The sequence below is a fragment of the Vitis riparia genome, chromosome 14 (assembly GCF_004353265.1).
Source record: "Vitis riparia cultivar Riparia Gloire de Montpellier isolate 1030 chromosome 14, EGFV_Vit.rip_1.0, whole genome shotgun sequence".
Taxonomy (NCBI): domain Eukaryota; kingdom Viridiplantae; phylum Streptophyta; class Magnoliopsida; order Vitales; family Vitaceae; genus Vitis; species Vitis riparia.
In genome coordinates, this window is record NC_048444.1 from 3540778 (window position 1) to 3561150 (window position 20373).

At 35.9% G+C, this 20373-nt stretch overlaps 2 protein-coding genes across 2 annotated transcripts; both read left to right on the top strand.

Annotated features, from left to right (window-relative positions):
* Positions 1-639: 639 nt before the first annotated feature.
* Positions 640-3775, top strand: LOC117929829 (protein SIEVE ELEMENT OCCLUSION B-like). The gene is made up of 7 exons (XM_034850252.1): positions 640-888; positions 1014-1121; positions 1206-1657; positions 1857-1966; positions 2086-2228; positions 2508-3005; positions 3121-3775. The coding sequence occupies exons 1-7, from the start codon at positions 676-678 to the stop codon at positions 3736-3738; spliced, it is 2142 nt and encodes a 713-aa protein (XP_034706143.1). The 5' UTR covers positions 640-675; the 3' UTR covers positions 3739-3775.
* Positions 3776-14635: 10860 nt separating this feature from the next.
* On the top strand, positions 14636-18777 carry LOC117930948 (protein SIEVE ELEMENT OCCLUSION B-like). Its single transcript, XM_034851763.1, has 7 exons — positions 14636-15232; positions 15787-15891; positions 16032-16480; positions 16701-16813; positions 16922-17064; positions 17230-17721; positions 17844-18777. Exons 1-7 carry the CDS (start codon positions 14693-14695, stop codon positions 18483-18485), a joined length of 2484 nt encoding a protein of 827 aa, XP_034707654.1. The 5' UTR covers positions 14636-14692; the 3' UTR covers positions 18486-18777.
* The last annotated feature ends 1596 nt before the right edge of the window (positions 18778-20373 follow it).

Here is a 20373-nt window from a genome sequence, read left to right on the forward strand (position 1 = left end):
CAAGTGAAGATGATTCAAAGATATTTTTTGAAAATACCAATGGTTTTTATTTTGACCAATAAAAACTATTTTCCATTAGGTGTAGTATTTTATTTTTTAATTTTTTTTATATTTGTATATATATATTTTTTTGGAAAAATATAAAACTGTTTTAAAAAACAGTTAACAAAGATGATCTAAATATTTCAAATATTTCTTCTGCAATTTAAAAAACTGAAAAATCAAGTCACTTTTGTAGCATTCCATAAGCACTTTTGGAAGGCCTTCAATTTACTAAAACAAAGTGAATCACATTAGAACCTTTATTTCAATGTTCATGTACATCAGTTTTCCTCTACTGTTATTAAGGAGAAAGGGAGACAAAGGTGGCCAACAACACCCACAAATATAACAAAAGCATTGAATGAGTTGCACTTTGTTCCAATGGTTTTGAGCTTTTGTTATTGTCCAAGACAAAAAAAGGGAAAGTGTCTGGGATGATCGATTAAAGCTCCATGGCATTGTCTCAAATTTCAATCCTCAAAGCTTTAAACTACACATAGAAGCAAGGAAGTTGATTCACTTTTACTTTATTCCATTCCTTGTATTATATAAAAAGGTCAGGCAGATGAGTGCAGAACCATCCTTCACTCCATCACCTTAAAACTAGAGCTTATGCCTTTTGTATAGCTCAAGATGTCCAGTGAGCAAACCTCAGAGAATATGCAGAAACTGATCAAATTTGACCGGCTCAAGTTCTCCGCTTCTGAGGACAATATGATGCTGAAGCAGATTGAGGCCACTCATGAGCCTGATGGGAGAGAGTTTGATGTCAAACCTCTTCTTCATCTTGTGGAGCAGATCTTTACCTGTGCTACCCCAAAGAGCGATGTCACTTTCGATAGTTTGGTATGATTTTCCAGCACTAGAAAAAGGAAATTAGAATCAAACATTTAGCTTTTGATATGGAAGAGGTGCTTATAGCTTCGATGCAGTTAACTAGTTAATGTTGCTGATCTGCCTGTAATCTTTAGGACCTGAAAACAAATGATGTGGAAGCTTTGGAGGACAAGACCCACCAAGCTGGCTTCATTTCCACGCTTGAAGCTTTGGCCTATACCATTGACAGGATTTCCTGTGAGGTAATGAAGTATAAAACTATAGAATATCATCTTGCAGGATGTGGTGTGTTTATGCCCGCATTTAATTAATCATAGTATTGACAGATAAGATGCAAGTGCTCTGGCGGAGAAGAAGCACATCAAAGGGCAATCTCAGTGTTGAACATGGTATCAAGCCATCCATGGGATGCCAAATTGGTGCTGACTCTCTCTGCTTTTGCAGTAAACTATGGAGAGTTCTGGCTTGTTTTCCAGTCATATAACTCAAATGATCTGGCCAAATCTATGGCAATCCTTAAACAAGTACCTGAGATCTTGGGGCGTTCAAGCATGCTGAAACCCCAATTCAATTCAATCAAAGACCTTATAAAAGCCATGCTAGATGTCGCCAATTGCATTGTCAAGTTTAGGGAGCTCCCATCTCAGTACATTACCACAGATGAATCAGCATTCTCCACAGCCCTGGCTAATATTCCCATAGCTGTGTATTGGACAATTAGATGTGTTGTGGCCTGTGCTTCCCAGATTGCTAGGCTTAAAGGGCTGCAGGGTGACGAGTACGTTTTCAAAGCTAAGTTTCAACATAATGCTATTCTGTTTCAATTATCTCTGATCCTTCATCTAAATGAATATATCTATCCTTGTACTAGACGATGCATAACAATCTATCAATCCTGAGTAGTATACTGTTATAAAGCTGTATCGGCTCCTTACGCAGCTAGTATGTGAAAGATGAGTTTCTCATATGCGTTTCAGGCACCCACTGTCAACTTCGGAGGCTTGGGAGATCTCAGCCTTGGTTCATAAGGTCAGCAACATACATAACCACCTCAGGGATAAACTAGATGCCTGCCATAAGCACATAGGTGAGCCTGATCTCTTGCAATTTTATGGATGTGATGCTAATTTGTCATGCAAGTAATGCAACATTTCAAAATAAACCTATAGACTCTTATGTCCAAGAAGAAGCCATCATTTGATGCAGATGACAAGAGACGCATGGAAGCTTACCAGATGCTTTTGGAATTATTCAAGACGTCCCACAGCGACAACATGAAGGTTCTCAAAGCATTGATATATGCAAGAGACAACCAGAATCCACTTTTTCATGGAGCCACCCACAGAAGGGTTTTCTCTTGAATCTTTATCTCACTCTTTTATCACAACAACTTGGCAAAATTTTTACTTTGATATCCAAAAGGTTCCAGAGTTGGCCTATTGTTCACATGTATGTTGAAGATAGGGATCGCAGCTCTGGATTAATTAGCCTAAATAGCTCTAGAATGATTACATTGCTGCATTAGCTGGTGTCTTTATTTACTTTTATACTCCTGTTATTAAGACATGATTCAATTCCTTGTTCTGGGACACCGCTAATGCAGATGGAATTTTTGTGACAAAAAACAGGTTGACATAGACGTCTTTAAGGACACACATGTGCTTTTGCTCATATCAAACTTAGACATCTCCCATGATGAACTTGAGGTTCTTGAAGATATATACAGAGAGTCACTGAAGAAGAGGCCTGGTATTCAGTATGAGATTGTATGGCTCCCAATCATAGACCAATCTGATCCATGGATGGAGAGCAGTCAAAAGTTGTTTGAGAATCATCGGGCCAGAATGCCATGGTACACCAGGCATGACCCTTTGCGCAGCCCTTCACCGGAAGATGGTGCTGTGATTACGTTCATAAAAAAGGAGTGGCACTATGGAAGGAAGCCTATTCTCGTGGTTTTAGGTCCGCGAGGACAGGTAGTGTGCCAAAATGCTCTCCATATGATGTGGATTTGGAAGGATGAGGCCTTCCCTTTCACTACCTCAAGGGAGGAAGATCTATGGAAGGAAGCAACTTGGAAACTTGATTTTCTGGTGGATGGCATTGATCCAAGGATTTCCGAATGGGTACATACACCATCATGACTACTCATACATTTTAAAAATGTTCTCAAGTAGTCCCCTTATTTTGGTTCATTTTTTATGCTTATATAGTTCTCACAATAATTTCTGGCTTCATCAGATAGCAGCTGGAAAAATCATATGCCTATATGGAGGAGATGACATAGAATGGATCCAGAGGTTTACAACCATTGCAAAGAAGGTTGCAGAATCAGCAGGCATTTCCCTGGAGATGGTTTATGTGGGAAAGAGCAATCCAAAGGAACTTGTCTATACAAATATTAAGACCATAATTGAGGACAAATTGAGTCACCATTTGAAAGGCCTGACTTCAATTTGGTACTTCTGGGTTAGAATAGAGAGCATGTTGTACTCCAAAATGCGACTTGGCCAAACTGTTGAGAAGGATCCTACAATGCAGGAAATCTTGAAGATGCTTAGTTTCGATAACAGCCATGAGGGATGGGCTCTGCTCAGTAAGGGATCAGAGGAGATCACAAAGGCAAAAGGGGATTCATTTTTAACTTGTTTACGGCAGTATAATCAGTGGGAGGTGCATGTGCAGAAAAAGGGTTTCCTGCAGGCACTGAATGATCATCTTTTGCAAATTCACCCCCCACATCACTGCAATCAATTCGAGCTCCTTGTTGCTGCTGGGATGATTCCTGAAACACTTGTGTGCTCAGAGTGTGGCCGCAAAATGGAGAAGTTCTTTGTTTACCGCTGCTGTGATGTATAAATGGACACATTATTAATTTCTATTATAATTGTTCTTATTTGTCAAGGTTGCTTCTTGTTTGTGTTAGGTTTACAGTAGCATTCTTGGCTGTTGTTTCAGCGGAGAAGACCAAAAATATCTGCACAAGACAGAAGAGAGGAAGAGACGAATCTGATTTTTTTTTTTCTTCTCCACTTTTTCATTCACTTTTTCTCAGGATACAAAATGGCTTTCTTGAACCCTTTTCAAGATTCAATCTCAGGTGTAGAGGTGTTGCCTTTGAGCCATCCATGTATAAATGTATTTAACTTGAACTTGTGTTTGTTACAAAACCATAGTTATATACAAAGGAGTAAAACACTGTATACAGTACATTATCTTCAAGATTCTCCTCCTTAATATGCTATTCTTGAACTCACCTTCACTTTCAATAGTTACATACAATTCTATCTTCATTGAATTTTCTTTTTCCATTAGAAGGTAGTACCTCCACACCATTTTCAATTGTTTTGAAGCCAGCACAATAAATGAAATGCCTAAGGGTTGTCTTTTGAGCTATTTGAGAGTTATTCTGAAGGTAAGTTCAAGTTGGAAACATAGCGGGTGTTTTGAAGCTTAGGAGAAGAGACAGTTTTGTGATAGTTATATTGTGTGACAATGTGAGCCAACGTTAGCAGAAAGGACGAGATGGAAGGCTGTATTCCAAATTTATATCGGAATTATTAAAATATTTTTTCATATCATTAGCACATCCTTCCCAATCACTATTGCATGCATAAACCATATAATTTTGATTCCAAGGCTCTTGTATATCTGACTCCATAATTCACTGTGCCTTGGATATATCTCAAATCTCTTTTTCCAATACCTAAGTGTATGTGACTGGGATTGCTCATGAATCTTGAAAGTAAGCTTCTTGTATACATAATACCATAGGAGGCTATCAACTAGTTTTCTATAAAGAGTTTCATCTACCTTTCTTTCACCACCATCTTTCATTAACTTTTCGTTGCAAACAAGAGGAGTGGCAACTAAGTTGCAACCCAAACATTCTAAATTGTCAAAGAATTATATATATTTGAGAAATAAAACCTCTATCATCATTTTGATAGATTTCCATGCCAAGAAAATGATGTAGTAGCCCGAAATCATTCATTTCATATGTTGTCATTATATCCTTTTGAACTCTTCTTCAATCATATTCTTTCTATTTTAGGTGAATATCAAATCATCAACATAGAGTAATGATGAAAATATTGAATTCACCTTGGTGCTTCACATACAAAGTAGGTTTTTACTTTTGCTCCTATGAAGCCCCTTGTCAATGAAATAACCATCAATTTGACAATAACAAGCTCTAAGAGCTCGCATGAGTCCTTATATATAATGCTTTCTTTAGCTTTTAAATCTTTACTTCTCTCCTTCAACAACAAATCATTGAGATTGGCACACAAATATTTCTTCCTTATTCTCCATTCAGAAATGTTGACTTGACAGTTAGTTGGTATAATAACCAACCTTTTTTTAGAAGAAAGTACAATGAGTGTTCTTATAGTGTCTAAACAAGCAACCAGAGCAAATGTTTCATGGATGTTAATCCCAAGCTATTGTGTGTAGTTGGCCCTTAGCGACCAATCTTGTCTTCTTTATTTGAATTGAATCATCTGAATTATGCTTCACCTTATAGATCCATTTTACTCCAAGGATTTCTTTAATTGTTAGTTCATCAACTAGCCCGCTAGTATGATTCTTTGGGATTGCTTCAATCTCATCTTCCATAGCTTTCTTCCCATATTCTTCTTTCATAACTTCTTCAAAATTTTCTGATTTAGGAATTACATGCTTGATAAATATCATTCAAGCTTCTCTCTCTTTTTTTTTTTTTGGGAGTTAAACTCTATGATGATGAATTTGAACTTACTGAAGGACTACTTGGGGGTGAACTTGAACTTGGTAGTAAGGATGGTGAGCTTGGCTGAATTGAACCTCCATCATTACCATCTTCATTTGTTGATTTTGAGGCAAAAAAATTGGAACAACAATATCCTTTTCAACTTCCATTCTTTTTCCCAATTCTACATAGCATTTTGACCAAACAAAACATCTCTACTAATGATTACCTTGTTACTCATCAAGTTGAACATCTTATAGCCCTTTGACATTTAAGCTATAACTAATAAAAATGCACTTTGCACTTTTCACTTATCATATCAAGTTTATATCTTTTCTAACTTTGGAATCTGTGCATAACATACTCATCAAAAGACTTTGAGATGCTTGAAAGAAGGCTTCCTTCCACTCCAAGGCTCTATAGGAGTTTGGTTCCACACAACTTGGACATCTATTAATCAAATATACAACTGCATAAACAGCTTCAGGCCCAGAAAATTTTAGGAAGCTTCTTCTCATGTAGCATTGATTTTGCCATTTCCGTAACAGTTTTGACTCTTCCTTTCCAACACTCCATTTTATTATAGAGGATAACCAATAATCAATTGTCTTTCCATTCTTCATCTTCACAAAACTATTCAAACTCATTTGAGGTATATTCTTTACCTCTATCACTCAGCATTGTAATAAAGCAATCACTTTGTTTTTGAACAAGCACTTTAAATTTTTTAAAAATAGTAAACACCTCTGATTTTTGCCTCATTAAACAAACCCATCTCATTCTTATATAATCATCAATGGAAAGGATAAAGTACCTGCTTTGAGAATGAGAAGGTGTTTGCATTGGCCTACACACATCCATATGTACCAATTTCAGTGGCGCTTTTGTTCTCTAAGCTATTTCTCTCTGAAATGGTTGCCAATGATGCTCCCCAAGAGCATCTCCTTCACATGCTCCATGTTTTTCTTCAATTCTTGGAAGCCCCTATGCCACATTCTTATAATAAAGCAGCTTGAGACCTTGAAAATTGAAGTGCCCAGGTCGATCTTCTATGCCATAACCATGAATCATAAAAAATTCTATGTACTTTTCAAGTTGTATAATTTGCATGCTTGAAATTAAGTGATGAAAGCTTCAATTCTCCATCTTCAACTTTGCCAAGATCAGTTGCTCTCTATCTTTATCATAGATTGTGCAATATTTGTCTTCAAAATGCAATGAATGACCATTCTCCAGAAGTTGTCTGACACTAAGTAAATTCTGGTCTACGTCAGGTACAAACAAGACATCTTGAAGCAACTTTTGACTCTTTCTTGGTTTGAATGCCAACAGTCTCTCTTCCTTTCACATCCACCAAAGAACAGTTTCCTAGCCTCACATAACAATTTCCAATTATTTCCATGTCAATAAAAATATTTTTCTTTACTGTCATATGATTACTACAACCACCATCTAATAACCACTTTGATGCTTCATCATTAGCACAATCACTGCTCACATAGCAAGCTTCATTTCTTTGGTTTGGAGTACTTTGACATGTATAGAATAATTTTTTTTCACCCTCATTTTCTGTTGAATAACTTTCTTACTGTATCTTTTTGAATCTACAATCCTTTTGCAAGTGCTTAAATTTTTTTATAATTAAAGCACTGTTTTTTTTCATTTGGACCAACAGTCATTTTCTGTGTGACTTTCTTTTACAAATTTTACATCTTTGAGATGAATATTCTTCATTGAATTTTTTATCAAAGCTGATTCTACCTCTTCCTCTTGAACCTCTTTCTCTTCCTCTACTATGTTTTCCACCTCTTACTGACATTTCACCCTTATTTTGCTTACAATGGTAAGGTTGTCTTTCAAAGTTTTTGGATCCAATATTAAGCTTAGACTGAAAAGCATTTTCAACTGATTTTTTAAGAATACAATATCATCCTTTGCTCAAATGATTTTAATGAAACACAACAACTCTTTGATACTCAATTTTAAGATGTCTTTCATTTCTTCTGTTACAATCACTATTGGGCTAAATTTTTTAAGCAAGGTAATAAGAAGTTTCTCCATAACCTTTTTATCTGCAATTTCTGTACCATAGCTCTTCATTTGATTAATAACTTCTGTAAATCTAGTAGATTATTCTTTTAAAGAATCACTTTCTTTCATCTTCATATTTTCAAACTTTCTTCTAAGGGATTGAAGTTTAATAGCTCTTACCCTCAAATCTCCTTTGAATTCTAGCAGCTAAATCTCCCCAGCTTCGTTATAGCTTTTGTTGCTCCCATGATTCTCGGAAAAATGAAATCTGATACAACTCTCTATAGCATGGAAAGTGCATTTGCATTTTCACTCGGTCTTCTTTCAACTGTCTTTGTTGGGCATATGCCAATGCAACTCCCTGGTCTAGTTCTCCATAGCCATTCTTAACATAGCCCCCAAATCAACTGATAAAAATAAGGTCTTCATCTTCAAACATCAGAAGTCATAATTTTCCCCATCAAAGATTAGTATATAAGGCTTCTAGAAACTCATTGTTGAAATCTATTTGAGTTTGCTGTGAATTTTTCTGGCCAGAAATTCCTTTCTTCTTCTTTAGATTTCTAACTGAAACACTACGTTTAAACACCATATTTTGGTACACATTTTAAAAAACAGAAAATGAGAACCCAAATTTATAAAATCCAAACTTAATATATTTATTTAAAAATAATGAGGATTTCTTTTAATTAAAGGTACGACTTTTAACCATAGGTATTATTTTTTAATAATATAGGTACTATCTTTAAACATCTAGGTATTACCTTTGACTCAAAAGTGTATGTATAATGACTAGCTTTCAACCTTATAAATATTGTCAATTACGAGCCTAATAAACTCTTGTGGACTTAAAATGCATTTACATAGTTAAGAGGAACTCACACATATATAGTGTCAAAATTTCTTTCCTATCCGTGTGATATATCACAATCATTTCATGAAAACACAACATCCTTATCATGTCCCATTGGATTGTAGGGCTAAATAGATAGACATCCCTTTACGGCCGGGACCGTCCCATATCATATAAGGCAAAAACTATTAATACTATATATGTATGTGGACTTTTCTTAACTATGTTGACATGTTTTAAAGTCGTGATAATTCATTGACATCACAATAGATATCTACAAAAGAGAGAGTAAGTTATTATAAATAGTATGAGAGTTGGCCCTCAACCATAATGTAGGAGTTTGTTTGGTGTTGTAAAGGGTATCTTTTTGTTTGGCTACACAATCTTATGGAATATGATGAGGACATTGTGTGTATATGGGAAGGATGATTGTGATATCCCATATCAGATAAGGGAAAAAGTTTCTAACATTATATGCAGGAACTCCTCTTGACTATACACAAAACCATAGTTATGTACAAAGAGTAAGACACTATACACAACACATTATCTTCAACAAACATACCTATAATTTTAGATTATAGTGTATCTTGATTGATGATCATAGTTTTGATTTCATATCCTTGAATTAACCTTAAGATTTAGGTAGGAAACCTGTATATCCTGATACAAACTCTAAATTGTTACCTTAGGCAAGTGAAATCATCATAAGAGCTATTTAAATGGTGAGGAAAGTCACATCTTTCTAAATCATTTCTAGCTCTTTCTATTATATTTTTCAACAAATATTAGTGTATTTTGGTGTAAATTTATTTCTCACTTGTTTTCACATTTGGAAAACAAGATTGGTTGGTCAACAATAAAAATGGGCAACCCAGAAGTGGAAAAATAGCTGTTTGATAATTGAGTCTTACAAATCACGGGATTGATGAATCTAACCACTATTACCACACAATAATTGAACTCACATGACATATGCCATGAAAACTAGTACTTGGTTTTTACTATGAACAATCTATAGAGAAAGAAGAAAATTGAGAAAATATGATATAACCTTCTCATTGATAATTGATGAATATTTATATACAAATAACGTTTGAGGGGATAAACCTTGACTAACTAAACTTAAAAGGACAAGTCTATCTTTTACTCTAATTCAAATATAAGTCTATTTTCTACTCTAAATCAAACTAATAATAATTATTTTCTTTTCTAAGTCAAAGTCATAATAGATAAATATTAATATTTAAATTAAGGATAAACAGTAACTTTCGTTAACATGCCCCCTTAAGATAGAGCTCTAATAAAAAAATTCCAATCTTGGTTGTAAGAGAAAGAAAACAGTTGTAGTGTAACGGTTGAAAATTAATGACCACATGTTTCATATGAGAATGAAACACTAGGTTGGAGTATAATTGCATTGCATTGACATTGTTGCAAAAAAAAAAAAAAAAAAAAAAAAAAAAAATCATAAGTTGTTGAGAAATCTGAACATGTAGTTTGGTTAGTAGAGAGCACACCCAGTTGAGTTCAACAATAATAACGACAACATATCTATATTCAACTTTTGTGGAGGAGCGAGCAATTGTGCATTGTTTCTTGAAGCTTTAGGAGATTGGATTGTGTCTAAGATACATAATGTAAATACTAGCAAATGAGAAATCATCCTTGTTGCCTGGCCAATTGGCATCTAAGAAAGCATGCATAGCTAGTGGAGAGTCTTGATAAAGTAACATGCCATGATAAGAAATACCACAAAGATAGCACAAGAGGAGCTAGTGAAAAGCACAACGTTAGGTAGTGGGTTAATTCATGAACTGAGATAGTTTGTTTACTATAAATGCTATGTCAGGCTGTGTAAGACACAAACATTACAAACTTCCAACGATGACACGATATTCAATTAGATTATAAAGAGCAAAACCAATGTGAATGAAAAGCAATGAACTTGTAAGAAATAGTGTGGAGACAAGGTTTGCTTTAGCCATCTTAATGTGGGTAAGAAGATCGATAATGTATGGTTGTTGAGATAGAAGTAGTCCATTTTGGTATGGATATGAGTTTCCACGTGAGATAATTTGTGGATGTAAGTTTAAGGGGAGGTTGAGTGGCAACATTGATGGTGATAAGAGCACTGGGGTAAAGTGTGTTGGTATTTTGAAAAATGATGATATTGGTTTGGTCGTTAGCCATGGATGTTAAGGCTAGGGTTTGTAGGTGGCAGAGAATTGGCAGATGGGGAAAAAGGTGATTGATGGGAAGAATGATGATTAACAAAAATGGCTTTGAAATAAGTAGTTTGGTTGGTAATTGCTTTAATATTTGGTGGCCAAGGGGCTTAGTGCTCTGATACCATATATAAAGAGAAAAAAAGAGAGGAGAAACTATGACATAAAATTCTCATTGATAATTGATTAATATTTATATACAGATAAAATTTGAGGGGATAAATCTTGACTAACTAAAATTAAAAGAACTAGTCTATCTTCAACTCTAACTCAAACTCTATCTTCTACTCTAATTCAAAAACAAATTTATCTTCTACTCTAATTCAAACTCTATCTTCTATTCTAAGTTAAACTAATAATAGATAAATACTAAGATTTAAATTAAGGATAAACATTAATTGTTAATAACACAATTTTCCTAGCATACATTAATTGTTGTTCTTTTAGACGTTCATAGTAAAGGATGCATGAGAATAATCAAGTGACTTCTTCATTATCTAAAGTTTTTTACTATGAACAATTTCCCTTGCATACAAATTATAGGTTAGGATTTTGTAACTACAATTCAATTCAATAATAAGGAATTCCCAATCTATTTTAACTAAATATCCTTTAGCTAAAAGAAGAATATGTGATCCAAGTCAATCTTAAATGATGTAGATAAAATAGATCGAGCTTAAAAGCTTGGAGAAATCTTAATTATATACAAGACCTAAACATACACATTCCTATAACCATGCAAAAATTATTTAATAAAAAAGAAAGAGAGAAAAAGAGAGAGAGACAAGATTCAAACCCTATGGGGCACATGTTGAATATCTTGCCTCTTAATTGGGTGATTTAGAGCCTCACATATGCCTAGTTTGCCATTAAATATAGGAGAAGCAATGGTGCTAGTTAGAGAAAGACTCATACATTGGTAAATTTGGAGAAATTAAGAAGATTGATGGACACTGCACATATTAAAAATTCTAGATTAACCAGCTCTCCAAAAAAAAAGAGTGAAAAGAAAACAACACAGACAAATGTGAGAATAGTTATAGTTACATACAAATTAATGACAACACACATATTGAAAGACAACAATGCATCACACATTAATTCTTTGTTAGGAAGTGTCTCAAATTCCTAATTGGAATGTATTTATTTTTTTTGTAAAAGGAATATTATATGGAATATTTCCTAAGTTCATATATGATTGTAATTAGATTCTTCATTGAATAAGGAAAAGTAATAAAAATATCTTTATAAATATTTTAGGTTATGAGAGGAAAAAGTTATGGGAAAAGTATGAGCTTGTAAAGACTATATATGTTAGATAGAGTTCTAAAAAAGAGCAAACAATATTTGATGGAACAAGAAGACTCGTGGTTTAGTGTGTAGATGTGAGGAAGAATAAAAGACACCTAATGGAGCAAAAGGGTTCATAGTTCAAGGTGGAGATAGAAAAAATAGGAAAATGCGAGATATCGAGACCCAATGATTGTACTTGTTTTTATCTTTTGCATTATTATTTACTGCATAATGGATTGTTATCTCTCATCCATGGTAATAAACATGGTTGACCAAACTATGTTAAATCTTTTATACCTTTGTAAGAACTATTTTATCTTTGTTTCTTGAAATTAATAGATTTATATTGATGCTTTCGTTAGCACAAGTGGTATCCAAGCTAGGTTGAAGATGTTTAGAAAAGCTTATGTTGAATATGTTTAGAAAAGCTTATGTTGAATATGTTTGGAAAGGCTTAATTTGGTTGAAGATGTCTATAAGAGCTTTAGTTGAAGATGTTTGGAAGAAATTAACCTTGGTTAAGATGTTTGGAAGACCCTCGATTAAAGATGTTTGGATGACCCTCAATTGAAGATGTTTGGACGAACCTTATTTGAAGATTTTAGGAAGAGCAAAAAAGAACAAAGCACAAAGGATCTAGAGAATTGCAAAAAGGAATTTTTGTTAAGATGGAGTCAATTATTCTCTTATTACAAGAAGCAATAGGATCATTGCGCATGACAAGACCGTGGTGAATGAAGGGAACCATGGAATATGAGGAGAGCAAAATGCATGAGGAAAGCGTATATCATGGAGAGAAAAAAGATTTATTTAATGAAATTTGACTCAAGGTGAGGATTGTTGGAGGTATGTTAAATTTTTAATTAGAATATATTTTTTATAGAAGGAATAATATATAGAATATTTCCTAAGTTCATAAGCAAAAATGTAGTAGAAATATATCTATAAATATTCTAAGTCATGAGAGGAAAAGGTTATGAGAGAGATATAAACTTATGAAGACCATACGTGGTAAACAAAGATGTGAGGAAGAACAAGTGACACCCATTAGAGAGAGAGCTCATGTTTTAAGGTGTAGATGTGAAGAAGGGTGAGAGACGCCTAATGAAGTAAAAGGATTCGTGGTTTAAGGCAAAATATAAAGAGTGGAAAAATGTGAGAGTATTCTAGTACCTAAAGATTGTATCTGTTTCTATCCTTTATAATATTATCTAATGTATAGTGAAATGTCATCTTTTATTCATGGAGGTAAGCATGGTTGGTTGAACCATGTTAAAACCTTGTTTATCTGTGTGAATGATTTTATTTTTGTATATATTTTTCTATTAGTATGTTTGCATTGAAGCTTCCACTGAAACAACATTCTTCAGAGTGCTAGAAAAGTTATACTGCATGCCTTCTGCTTGTGGACATTGCTCTGAAGACTAGGAATGCTCTGCCAGTTATCCAAGATTTTTTATGGGATACATATACATTTCTGTAGTTGCTCGAATGCATTTTTCATAGACAATAACTTAGAATGCTATCACGTCGCTCAAAATTTCCCAAAAGGCTCAAACCAGATTCAAAGTGTGGCGCCCTTGGGGTGGCCTAAAATTTTAAATTTGTTGGTGGAACCCGGTTATACTGGAGATTAGGTAAGGATACTTAGGGTTGTAGGTTTACAACCAGTAGGTTTTACCATGATCCTATTTAAACATTGTTTATACTGAAATGCTTCTCCATGGCATGATTGAATATCTCCCAAAGGAGAAAAAAAAAAAAGCAAAGCAAATATACCCCCAAAAGAAAGAGTAAAGCAAATATATCTGGCTTTCCCTTTGTTGGATTGTTGCCTTCATCATTCCTGCTTTCTTTAATGCATCGACCCATTTATTTCTAGAAACTGAAGCAAGGAACCGACACTACTTTATTTCTCTTTTCACTTTTTGTGTTTTTGAGCAAATAATATTCTCACATTTGATTTTGCATACTGATAAAAGCTTCCAGGTAAGGAAGCACCTAATTATCATGCATAGATGCCATTCATGTGACATTATATGCAGATCATGCCCCTTTTTTTTTTTCTGGGTCCATGTTGCCATCAAACTTGACTACTGATCATCTCTAAAAGCTTAATTAGTCCATTGACTGAACCATTTAATAAAAGAAATGGGTAGGATTTACCTTGTATGAAAACACGTTTTTGATGCTTTTATAAAGTTCTATGCGTGGTAACAAAATTCCTGACGGGTCAAATTGGCAGGATCCAAATTTGGATCTTCAGTCAGAAGCAAATGCTCCGGTTTACTGGACCACCCAATTTGATAAAAGGAACGGGTGGGATTTGCAGTTTGGATGTTTGGATAAAAAAAGTCTACACGGAGTAAGAAAATTCTTTGGTGCCAAATTCGCGGGACCCAGATCTGGCTCTTGATTTAGAAGTAACTGCTGCTTCTGCGACCACCCGAAAGAATAAAATCGTGAGACAAGATGATGAGTCACGAAAGCAAGTCTTGGTCCAAACGTTTCTGGATTTTAATTATGGTGGAAGCAAAGAAGTTGATTCACTGAGGTCGCTTTATTCGTTTGTGAAAGGGTATATAAAGGGCAAGCAGTCTGCAAAAGGAACACAAGCCATCTTCTCCTCTTCCGTTCTGCCTCAAATCTTCGCTACTTGCCTTCCTTTGCATACCCAAAATGGAGATTACAAACAAGGCCATCACAGGTCCATTGCAGCAAATGCCCAACAAACTCAGTAACCCAAATCCAATGCAGCAAGTGCTCAACCCAACTCCAATGCAGCCAGCGATCAACCCAACTCCAATGCAGCAAGCGATTAAAATCAACCCAACTCCAATGCAGCAACTGCTCAACCCAACTCCATTGCAGCAAATGCTCAACCCAACTCCATTGCATCAACTGATGAAACCATCAGCAATGCAGCAAGTGATCAACCCATCTCCAGGGCAGCAAGCGGTCAACCCATCTACAGGGCAGCAAGCGGTCAACCCAACTCCAATGCAGCACGAATTAACCACCAAAATCAACCCAGTTCCCTTACATCAACTGATCAGGCATGATAGGAGTATGATAACCATGTCTGATGACAACATGATGGTGAAACAAATTCAGGCAACCCATGCTCCTGATGGCCGAGAGTTTGATGTTAAGCCTCTTTTCCAACTCGTGGAAGACATCCTGAATCGGGCTACACCGGGTGTTGATCCCTTAATTTCGGTATAACACTCCTATAACCTCTTCTGTAGTGAAGGCCTAAGTTTCTTTTGTTCAGGCTGCTTTTAATTACTTGACCTTGTTCATTTTTTTCAATAGCCAAAACAAAAGTAAATGCACATACCAACCAAGGGTTCCTAGCCAGCACAATGTCATACTAACTAGCCAACTCCCATGTTATCTACAAAATAAAACACAAGAAAGTTTTACGCCATATAGTCATTTATCTATATCTAAAATATTTTCAGAATAACAAACTTTTTACTGCCGAAGTCCACCTTTTTCCTACTATATGTTTTGAGGATAACATCTATTTCAAAATTTCAACTCCTTCACAATAACACTCTTCTTCTTTTTCCAAATGCTCGAGCTGCTTCCATGGGGTGAAATCATTTAATTCAAGAACATTAGAACGTCCACGTTTTAGTTTGTTGTGTTAGTTAAGAGCATATGCATTTGACAATCCTAATTAATGAAGGATACTTGGACGAAAGGGTATGCAAATACAAATTTTCTATGCATTTATAGTAGCTAATCCACTCGTGATTTCATTGCAGGCTGCCCAAACACGCATTGAAACTTCTGATGATAGGACAAATCAAGCCAGTTTCATTGCTCTGCTCGAAGCACTGTCGTTTACCATTGATCGAATTTCCTGCGAGGTTATTACAAAGAACTACTGCAAAAATTCATTTCTTAGAATGACATGCAGAAAACTCATCCCTTATGCATTATACACATGGCATGATTACGTTTTATTTGTTTCGTTACAATGACATGTGGTCAATCAATTTGTATTCAGATAGCATACAAGAGTTTGGGCGGAGGTGACGCTCATGCAACGACACTCTCTATATTCGACCTGTTAACAAGCTATTCATGGGAAGCAAAGCTGGTGCTAACCCTATCAGCTTTTGCTGTGAACTATGGTGAATTCTGGCTCCTTGCTCAGATCTATTCAACCAACCAACTTGCGAAATCAATGGCAATCCTTAAGCAAGTGCCCATCATCTTGGAGCACTCTGGTCAACTGAAACCACGGTTTGATGCTCTTAACAATCTCATCAGGGCTATGGTGGCAATTACCAGGTGCATTATTGAGTTCAAGGAGCTCCCGTCCATGTATATAAGCCAGGACGTACCAGCATTAGCAACAGCAATGACCCATATCCCCACTGCTGTTTACTGGACCATCAGGAGTGTTGTGGCTTGCGCAACTCAGATTACAACCCTCACTAGCATGGGCCATGAGTATGTTATATTGTCTTTGCTGATATATCGTGCTTCAATCTTTCAACCTTAGTAAAGCAACGTATTGCCAACTAAATATCTTTTCCATTTGCTAATTTTCCAAAGACAAAAAATAAATGCCTCTGATTTTGTGGAAGAATTATATGATATGCCACTTAATCCATTGGGAATGCTGGTTAGGCAACAATCATTTTACTTATGACAATTGCAATGATTTTAGGTACTGGACATCTGCTACAAATGAGGCATGGGAACTGTCCACCATGGCTCACAAGATCAATAGCATACTGGACCTTCTGAAGAAGCAACTTACTCTTTGTTACCAATACATAGGTAAGACCACCAACCCTTTCCAAATTTATGAAAGCAAGTGTTGCACAGCTAATGTAAATACCAATGAAATGGATTTTAAATCTGACAAGGGATTGCTGTTTGATGCAGATGATAAGTGGAATGCTGAAACTTTTCAAATGCTTCTGAATCTCTTTGAGAGTATTCACATTGACAACATGAAGATTCTCAGGGCACTGATTTCTCCCAAGGATGACGTGCAGCCACTGCTTGAAGGCTCTACAAAGAGAAGGGTTCACTCTCCAAACACATCACTGCATTACTGCATTGGCAGTAGCACTATTCCATGGAACTGTCATATATAAAAAAAATTATTACCAAGACTTAAAAGTTCTAATGTGCATTTTCTTTTTCCCCTTCGTTACTACTAACCTAAAGTTCTAACTTTAATGCCGCAGGTTAACATAGATGTGCTGAGGAGGAAGAATGTTTTGCTGCTTATATCAGGCCTATCCATCTCCCATGACGAGCTTTCAATTCTGGAACAGATCTATAATGAGTCTCGGGTCCACGGGACTAGGATGGAGAGTCAGTACGAAGTTGTGTGGATCCCGGTTGTGGACCGCTCAGTCATGTGGACAGATGCCATGCAAGATCGGTTTGAGACTCTGCAGGCCACAATGCCATGGTATTCAGTATACACTCCTACACTGATTGATAAGGCAGTCATCAGGTTCATCAAGGAGGTGTGGCACTTCCGGAACAAGCCCATCCTTGTGGTGCTAGATCCACAAGGAAGAGTGGTGAGCCCTAATGCAATCCACATGATGTGGATATGGGGGAGTACCGCCTTTCCGTTCACCAGTTTGAGGGAGGAAGCTCTGTGGAAGGAAGAGACTTGGAGGCTTGAGCTGCTGGTGGATGGCATTGACCCAACTGTACTGAACTGGGTAATTCACCTTTACCAATCCAAATACATATTTAGATGTGCATGAATGAACTCACTTTTCCCTAATACGAGACCAATCGTGAACATTTTTAAAATACCCTGGGAATGTTTTTGTTCCATCAGGTCAAAGAAGGAAAATTCATTTACTTGTATGGAGGGACTGACATGGAGTGGATCCGAAAATTCACAACCACAGCAAGGGCAGTTGCATCGGCTGCACGGATCCCCTTAGAGATGGTGTACGTGGGAAAGAGCAACAAGAGAGAGCAAGTTCGGAAATGCATAACAAGCATCACCACGGATAATCTCAGCTACTGCTGGCAAGACCTTACCATGGTTTGGTTCTTCTGGACCCGATTGGAAAGCATGTTGTTCTCCAAGATCCAGCTAGGGAGGGGCGACGATGATGACTCCATGTTGCGGGAAATCAAGAAACTTCTCAGCTATGACAAAGAAGGAGGATGGGCTGTACTGAGCAAGGGGTCTTTTGTGTTCGTCAATGGCCACAGCAGCACTGTTTTGCCCACCTTTACCGAGTACAATTTATGGAAAGACGACGTGCCTCCAAAGGGCTTCGATATTGCTTGCATGGATTTCCATAGCAAGCTTCATAGCGATTCTCAGCCCTGCTGCCGCTTTGAGTTCCCGAGCGAAGTTGGAAGGATTCCAGAGAAGATCAGGTGCCCAGAGTGCCTCCAGATCATGGAGAAGTACGTCACTTTCGGGTGCTGCCATGACGAGAACGCCATAAGCGCACTCTACTAAGCCTCTGCTTCTGTTTTTCATATAATGCATGCAGGTTGCTTGCAACTGAAATAATTTCATGCGTGTGTTCATTTATTTTGTTTTCTTTGTTTTCCCCTTCCTGTTTTTCCGTGTGATGTAATAAAATTTGATTGCCTCATTGCATCCACATGATGTGGAAGGAAGCCAGCTTGCAACTTGAGGTGCTGGTGGATGCTATTATCCATTGATTTCAATCCGGGTCCATGTACTCTATATGGTGATTGCTATTAGATGTCGGAGTGTCCTTCAAATATTATCCTTGTGTTGATTATGCTTATGTGTTCCCATGTACTATAAAATTCAGAACCGAAACTGAAAACCAATAATACGTTCATATAACTCACAATATTATCATTCCCCATTTTTGAAATGATGGAATATAGAATAGAATCAGATAAAGCAAAAAAGCTTGTTTTTATACAAAGAATTTGTAAAATTTAAGTTTAATATACTAATTACCTAAAAATAATTAGGATTTTGTGCATGTTTTGATCAAAAGTATTATCTTAATTTGACCATCTAGATATGACTTAGGTACTAAATTTGATCATCGTAAGTATTTTTTACTTGAAAATACATAAAATTTGAATTATTTTTAGGAGTTTTTATTTTATTTTTTTAAAAAAATTTATGCATGAAACCCACTTTTCCACACATCATATTTATTACTGCATTTAGACCGTTTTCTAGAAATGAGAATAAGAATAAGAATGACAAATTGAATCTCATGGAAATCCAAACTCACTCTCATCATTTGGATTTTACTTTTCTAGTTACCTTCATTCTTATTCAATTATAATCCCAATCCTAAATATCAAACTCAAACTAAAGAGATTAAGAGATTCGATATCATTGCAAATACGGCTGCATGCACAAGCAGCACGGATGTAACACAAGGTGCCTATTCCATATTTGGGTTGCATTTATATAAAAATTAGTTTTTTGTTTTTTATGTTTTGAGTGGTTGTTATGCTCCCATGTGGAGAGATTTATTCAAGTTAAATTTCTTAACATCTGGTTTTGTAGCTTGCAAACTATAACAAAAATAAAAAAATAAAAAAATCCAAGAGAGAATGCGAAGTGAAAAACTATAACCAAAAGAACTTTGTTTTATGGGGGACTGTTTTACTTCTTTGTTTCCGGCTGTTACTCTTCCATTTTCTTTCAGCATCCATCCTCTTTTTTCAAGTTGAAACTATAACCAAAAGAACTAGTACCAAAGTCACCCGTTTCATGAACCCCCACCTTTCAATCAAAAGAACTAGTATCAAAGAACTTGTTGTTTCCAGTTTTTTGTTCCCAGATTTCAGGGTGTCTCACCAACATATACTATCTCTCTTTTTCAAGTCCTCTTATCTATTGCAACATGTCTCTTATGCATGGAATTTTAAGAAATATCCACTATTTTGGAGAAGGAGGATTCTAGGGTTTCTTTTCACTTGAAGACCCAAATCCAAACCCACAATATAATTGAATTGGCGGTCATTGAAGCAACAAAATTTGAAGGCAAACAAGGAAAGATAAAATGAAGAGCAAGTGTTGTTGTTGTTTTGCAAGCAGATTATGTAGCTAGAAACCCTCAACATTGAAGTAGAAGGACCAAGGATTTGAAGAGTAGATCAATGGCCAACACAAATCTTACAAGTATGAGTTTTCATGCCTCTTCTATTCCATTATTTGAAGGAGAAAACTATGATTTTTGGTGCATAAAAATGAAAACATTATTTATGTCTCAAGATGTTTAGGATTTGGTTGAAAATGGTTTTGATGAACATGAAAATGCGGCTACACTAACTCCAATTAAAAAAGATCAATTGAAAGATTGGAAAAAAAAAAAATGGATGCAAAAGCTCTCCTATTTATTCAA

Coding starts and splice junctions, on each gene's coding strand:
- LOC117929829 (XM_034850252.1), top strand. CDS start 676: ATGTCCAGTGAGCAAACCTCAGAGAATATGCAGAAACTGATCAAATTT. Junction 1,122..1,205: donor TTGACAGGATTTCCTGTGAG/GTAATGAAGTAT, acceptor TAGTATTGACAG/ATAAGATGCAAGTGCTCTGG. Junction 1,658..1,856: donor AAAGGGCTGCAGGGTGACGA/GTACGTTTTCAA, acceptor TATGCGTTTCAG/GCACCCACTGTCAACTTCGG.
- LOC117930948 (XM_034851763.1), top strand. CDS start 14,693: ATGGAGATTACAAACAAGGCCATCACAGGTCCATTGCAGCAAATGCCC. Junction 16,481..16,700: donor CTCACTAGCATGGGCCATGA/GTATGTTATATT, acceptor CAATGATTTTAG/GTACTGGACATCTGCTACAA. Junction 17,722..17,843: donor ACCCAACTGTACTGAACTGG/GTAATTCACCTT, acceptor TTGTTCCATCAG/GTCAAAGAAGGAAAATTCAT.